Genomic DNA, 7,137 nt, shown 5'->3' on the forward strand with positions numbered 1-7,137 from the left:
ATTCAGGCATCTTAAATTCTACCACTACATGATCTTGATCACATTCAGGCATCTTAAATTCTACCACTACATGATCTTGATCACATTCAGGCATCTTAAATTCTACCACTACATGATCTGGATCACATTCAGGCATCTTAAATTCTACCACTACATGATCTTGATCACATTCAGGCATCTTAAATTTTACCACTACATGATCTTGATCACATTCGGGCATCTTAAATTCTACCACTACATGATCTTGATCACATTCAGACATCTTCATAGAGAGGATATTGGTCATGATAAAGATCTGGCAGACCTTCCATCTAATTTTTGACCTGATTACACCCAAATCATGCACCCTGTTTCTTAAATTGAATCTATTGTGGATTCTGAAATGACTCAGTTCAGATAATTTTGAGCCTTTTGCCAGGACCTTACTGAAGTTATTATCATGTGTTGTCTGATACTTTGGCATGCATGGTGAGCAAGTGTCATTCTCATTCAGTTGACCCAAAAAATCTCCTATTCAGTGTGGATGGTTTTGTGGTTCTAATGATGCAAATGGTCTGTGTCAGTAAGAATAGGTTGCTGTCAGTAAGAATAGGTTGCTGTCAGCAGTCAGTCAAAGAGCTGTCATCTGTTCCCTCAACTTGATTAATACATCTTGCAAAACCCAGACCATGCTCACAAGCACTACATGAAGTACACAGAGAAGTGTCGTAAGACCTGACATCTCTTTCATCTAGTGAAGGCTGGGAAAGATAATATAACAACTCATGCCCTAGAATCTTGGCTTAAATGCTTCAAGTGATGGGAAGCAGACACCAAATGCCAGTCTGAAGACAATTACTGTGTTTTAACCTCCAGTCTAAGAGAAGAGATTATTTCCATAACTCAGCTTTCTGTATGCTTCCATTTAATCCCAGTGGGATTTTGAGATTTGATGAGCCATCATGGGGAAGGGATCAGGTTGACACCCCTCCCTCTTTTGGTGCTCCAGTTCAATGCCTATGCAACTTAAGGACTCCCACTGACTGATATTAGTTTAGTTGTGTGTCCTTTTCCTACACTGCCACCATGTATAACTTTGCTATGGCTTCATGGATCTGTAAACTGGGCATGCATTAGATCATTACAATAATCTGGCACCATTATTGAGGGAGAGGGATGGGACCACCTTCTGTATGTGGAAGAAATCATCAATCTTTTTTTCCAGGAAGAGAGAATCAGTGATTTAGTCTCATCCCCCACCACCACCACCACAGTGCCTCAGGATGACACATTGTAAATTTTTGTGCTCATAGATGAGTTCACTGAAGAACATGTCATATCAGATCATTATCATCAGATGGGGTCTCCTATAGGGCATGTGATTGAGGAGAAGGTGGTGTGGACAATTGAGAAGGCAGTAAATGAGGTTTATTCTCAATTTCCCATGGACCTGGGTCCAAAACTCTCTGGATCATCTAACACTTGGATCCTCTCAAATTTGGAGGTACTCTCCAGGGCACAGCCTAATTTGGACCTACTATTGCTTCCACACTCAGTGGTGGTGGAGCTGACTCATAAGTTGTCTTGAAGCTAAGAAGTTGCCAGACAACAGAAGGTGCGATCTGTCCCCTCTTAAATGCTTTGGACTTAAGTGCTTCCCAGGTGGTGATTTCATGGGGGGAGGGCCTTAGCCCATCTCCCTGTCAAGGCTCTTGAGGCTTTGGAACTGAAGGCATGGACACTGGGCACAATAGCTTCACATGCAAGTAATTTTTTTGGCTGGTATCATCAATCTGTTGAAAGAGGAATCATTATCTATGACTGTTCTTTGCACAGATTTTTAGAGGCCATTGCCAAGACATGGAGATGTTTGCTCTTGAGTTCCATGGAACTCCTTGCAAAACTTCTTCACCTCTGCAGAGATGCCACCTTGGAGACATATTATGGACTCACCAATAGAAATTGACTTTTTTCTTTACCCCATCAGAATAGTGAGATTTAATATAGACTTAAGTTTGAATAGAGAAAATTAAATAAAGAAAATTACTGGCAAGATACTTTTCATACTTGTCATTCATATGCTTTCATATATACAAACTATGTCCCAATACATACAGTGTCCCAATACATGAAAATAAAAGAACTTAATGTCATGCTGTACGAGGTTTGGTTGTGTTTTTCTATACAAGTTATATATGCAGCAAGGAAAATGAGTACTTTGCAAGCTAGAACAAATAAATAGAAATGTCATAACCCATAAAACATAGAAATTATTTTTGGCTGAAGAAATTTGACTTGACACCATTCATGTCTTTATGACATTTATTTCCTTGTGCTACCTTGACAACAATGTTAAAAAAAATCTAAGGTGATGCATTTGCTGAATCAGACTTGCTCCGTGGTTAGGTCAGGTAAAATATTTTACAAACTTTTAAAAATGTATTTTATTTTTGCTAAATTGGACTTGCTTTTGTGGTCAGATTTTACATACTTAAAAATGTGATTTATTACAATAGATTAGGTCATTCCAAACCTACTGCTGTCTTTAATTGCTTAGTTTATATGTTCAGGTCATAAATAGGGTTGAATGTGAGGATGGTGTGCTGACGCGTGAGCTTAATATTCTAAACTTTGACTTAGGAGCATTTTTGGTAAATAATAAAAAGTAGATATTCTTTACTGTATAAATGCTTGCTATATTTCTTTTTGGTGGTAAGACAAAAAATGATATTTTAACTCATAGCAATACCACTCATTAAAATATTAAAATCTTTTTATCACAATTAAATATATCTAGTAATAATGTAAAAAATAAAGGGAATATCAAATATTTTTCTTCTTGTCTTTTCATCTGGGTCCTTGGTTCAACTTCACCTTAAGTTAGAGAAAAAGGTCATGATATTGTATACTTTATAGAATAGCCCTAAGCTAGATTTACCTTTGCATGATGATAATGTAGTCAAATATGATGAAGATAATGATTATGGAGATGACGAAAAACTCAGAAAATTAAATTTATAGGTACATGTCGTTTCCTACTTTCACTGCATTTGATCATTTCGAGTCATAAATTACCACATATACTAGCTTATGATCAGTACAAGTACAAAACTGCAGAGACCCTGATCTGCCATTGCATAATGTGCTGGCAGATCTGGTTCTCTGCAGTTTGTTAGGACTAATCAGTAGAACAAACATCTGCAGGCACATCATGATACTGCAGATCAGGATCTTTGTTGTTTGCTATTTGCCTTGATTTTAAGATATATACATTCATATTCTCATTTCATTTCCTGTCCTTGTATACATGTTTTTGTATCTCTTCAGTAAAATCAAGGTATTGCTTAGTAAAGTACCTTTCACACTGATGAGAGAATTATGCAACTTGAATTTCAGATTTAAATTATTGTTACCATGCTTTTTTTTACATATAAGATCAGACTGCTTCATTTTCAAATGACCATAATTTAGGGTACACTAAACTATCAATTGATTTATTGAGATGCATCCTTAATTTATAAGAACTTTTTTATTGTACAGGTGCAATGTTGTCATCAACTTCTTTGAAAATGCCCATAAAGTCAGTTTGTCAGATGATAGCTGCGACGACTGTGGGTCAAACATGATGGAGGTAGATTTTAGTAAGGTAGGTGTAATTACAATGTTTATTTACCTGTATTTTACTGGGCATCATTGATAAAGTGCTTCCAAAATACAAGTCATTTACAACCCTGTATCGTGTTGCAATTCAGGTCAGCAACAAAAACTAAAAATATATAATTTCCTTTGAATTTTATACATTTTGTTTGTTACCTTACAATTTTGTGTTGATTATTATCTTCAAGACTTGGAAAGAGAAATTACTTTTTTTGTGTCTCCTAAACAATAGCGAGGCATGAAGCTTTAATGGTATTTGCATTTTTGCTTCACTTTGTTCGGCCAAGGGTGAGGCATGCATATCACAGTGACATCAGTGTTGTCACCCAAGTCAAGGTCATTTTACTCTAAAAAATTGGTCTTGTAAGTTGTAGAGTGGAAGTTTATTGGCATTAAGCTTTTTCCTTTTTTAGAACTTATTCATCCAATTTTTTTTACTCTTAAAAGTTGAGAACAGTACATAGCAAGATACCACATTCTGTGAAAGAAATCAATTTTTTTAGTGTTCTGTATCACCTTCTACATCTCAGATTTCTAATAGAGGAAGATTGTTAACTTCCATTTCTTTTTATATTTTCTACTTGTGATGAGGATCAATTAGTTACAAGTAAATCAGGACAAATTTTACCAAGAAAAATTAAAATATTGTAGCCTTGTGGGATACGTTTGAAATAGAAATTCTGCTTTATTTCAGAGTTGGAGTTTATAAAATTTCAAAACCCACAAGTTTGGGTATAGGGAATTTTTTATCATCCTGCTTGTTGAAAAAGCAGTCAATATGCTTCTGTTTTATATATAACATATCTCGACACCAGGTGTGCACATGTAAGATAGGACTTTATTTTTTTGTTTTACTGGTCACAGACCAGAGGAGCTTATGGGATGAGCTATTGTTTATCGTCTGTTGTTCAATGTCCGTTTGTCCATATCTCAAGTTTGTTTTCACTACTCCTCAGAATCTACTTTGAGGATGCCATTACACCTTACAAACACAGCAGTCATCTTGAACATCTCATTACTGTCACTGTTTTGATGGTCATATTAACATTTTGTTTAAATTAAAACCTTCTTAAGTCTAGTTGGTCCTAAATGAAAATGATATAACATCCAGTATGGCTGTCACAGCAGCCATCTTAAAAACCTTGCTATCACAACTGCTTCTGAATAGAAATGGGGTTTTCACCACAAGTCTTCTTATTTTCCATGGATGGTTCCAAATGAAAATAGTGCTACATAGATATATAATGCAGCTGTCACATTGTCATCTTGAAAATATTACTGCAACTTGTCCTGAAAGGATTGTCATATCAGTATGGGGTTTTCACTAAAAGATTTCTTCTGATGTCTAGTTTGATTTTAATGAAAATGATGCTGATCTGATATCCAACATGGCCACCCAAACTAGACAGCTTTAAAGTCTTGCCATCGCTATTCTTGGTTGGTTTTTGACCAGAATTCTGTTCTTGTCTAGCTGGTCCAAAATGAAAATGGTGCTGTTTGTTCATCAAAAATGGTCACCACAATCGCTATCTTGATGTTGTTGTTGTTGTAGGGTTTAACGCCTTTTTTCAGCACACGAGAGGCTATACATGGCGACCAGTATTAATGGTGGAGGAAGAACCTGGGAAAACCCCTGGAAAGAACCACCGACCCACGAGAAGCTACTGGCAAGGTTTCTCACATACCCACATTGGCTGAATCCGAGACTCAAACCCACACAGACAGAGGTGAGATGGCAGTGATCCATAACGGAGAGCGCTTTAGACCACTCGGGGCCCTGGCTATCTTGAATGGATGGTCATATCACCATGGTGTTTCCACTAAAAGATCTTATGATGTCTACTTGTTTCTAATGAAAATGGCGCCATTCTGATATCCAGTATGGCTACACATTTCAGCCAGCTTGAAAATCTTATTATTTCTACTCCTTCTAAATGGATGGTCATATCAATATGACATTTACACTAAACGTTGGTCCAGAAATAAAAAATGTGCCAGTTGGACATACGACATGGCTACCATGGCAGCCATCCTGAAAATCACATTATTTATACTTCTGAAAAGAAAGTCATATTGACACGAAGTTTTGAACAAAAGACTTTTTATGATGTCTAGTTGGTGCTAAATAAAAATTGTATTGCTTGCACATCCGTTATGGTCAGTCAGCAGCGATCTTGAAAATCTTGGTATTTCCACACCACCTGAACGAATGGTTTTATCACCATGGGGTCTTCACTAAAGCGCTTTTTATGATGTCAAGTTGGTCTTGAATGAAAATAGTACCAGTGTGATATCCACTATGTCCACCACAGCAGCAGATTTAAGAATCTTATTTTTGCAGAAGAATATGAAATGGTTTCAACACTCGGCAGTTGAAAGGGAAGACATGGTTTTATTTTAATTCATGGAAATTCTTTTCAGACCAAAGACTGTCAATCCATTTAAGGGACTTTTGTTTATGATTACATGCCATGTTCATGTTTTTGCTGCCAATAGTATATTCCATTTAGTAAAGCTTTGTTAGGTAAGATCTATAAACCTGTGATACGAGTAACAGTTGTGTAATCTTTAAGTTAGATCTATAAACCTGTGACACATGTAACATTTGTGTAATCATTAAGAAAATCACATCTTCTCATTGACTGATAGCTGTGTTCATGATACATTGAGAGATGGAAGTTTTCAGTACTGTCTTTATGGTTTATGGACTTTTTTGTTTTTAAATTCATACATGGAGAAAATGTTTCCTAATTTAACTACAGTCCCTAAATTGACAACCTCAAGCAGATCAATCCTTCTTATTATTGATTAAATTAAACTGTATACAAGATATATTTGCAATAAGTAATGATTGTGATTTTTAGGGTTTAATGCCATTTTTATCAGCTGATGGACCATACACAGTGGCCAGTATATTTGGTAGAGGAAAGAACCACTAAACAATAGGAAGCTACTGGCAAGCTTTCTCACATACCCACATTGGTCAAATCAAGACTCAAATAGATGTGGACAAAACTGAGATGTGAGTGTTTAACAAATTTAGCAGAATTATATATTGAGCCTAATGCCCAAGTGTCCATTTAACCTTTATGAGGCTTGTATGCACACAACTGTTTCAACCACGATGCACATACATTTAGAACAGTGTGAAAATTAAATAAGATTTAATTCTTGATTTTAATTATATGGTGCCATATAGAATTATTATATACCCTGCGTCTTGAGGTATTCTCAGATAATCTGAAAGCATGAACATCTGAGAGTGTTTGTGTTGTGGATCCTGATTAAGGAGGCATGAATTTGTGGTCAGAATCCTGATGCAGTCAACAAGGAGTCACAGTATTCACAGGAACTCCGTGCACTCCATAGTGATGTGACATTCAGTACTTCTGACTAGTCTTCTTCCGCATTCTTCAACACTGTCCCCATCAAAGTCATTACTTGCTGCTGAAACCACCTCCCTGAATGGTGTGATCTCTACACTGTAGCTTCCCTGGATTA

The 7,137-nt window shown here is 36.3% G+C and overlaps 1 protein-coding gene across 1 annotated transcript in view; it reads left to right on the forward strand.

The window, feature by feature from the left end:
• Positions 1–7,137, forward strand: part of LOC149784956 (DNA topoisomerase 3-beta-1-like) — a 107,196-nt gene that overhangs the window by 88,145 nt on the left and 11,914 nt on the right. Inside the window, exon 16 of the mRNA XM_089978610.1 lies at positions 3,520–3,625. Coding sequence (XP_089834736.1) covers positions 3,520–3,625 — 106 coding nt within the window. The remainder of the gene's footprint in view (positions 1–3,519; positions 3,626–7,137) is intronic.

Source organism: Sinohyriopsis cumingii, chromosome 13 (genome assembly GCF_028554795.1).
Source record: "Sinohyriopsis cumingii isolate HCF-2022 chromosome 13, ASM2855479v2, whole genome shotgun sequence".
NCBI lineage: Eukaryota > Metazoa > Mollusca > Bivalvia > Unionida > Unionidae > Sinohyriopsis > Sinohyriopsis cumingii.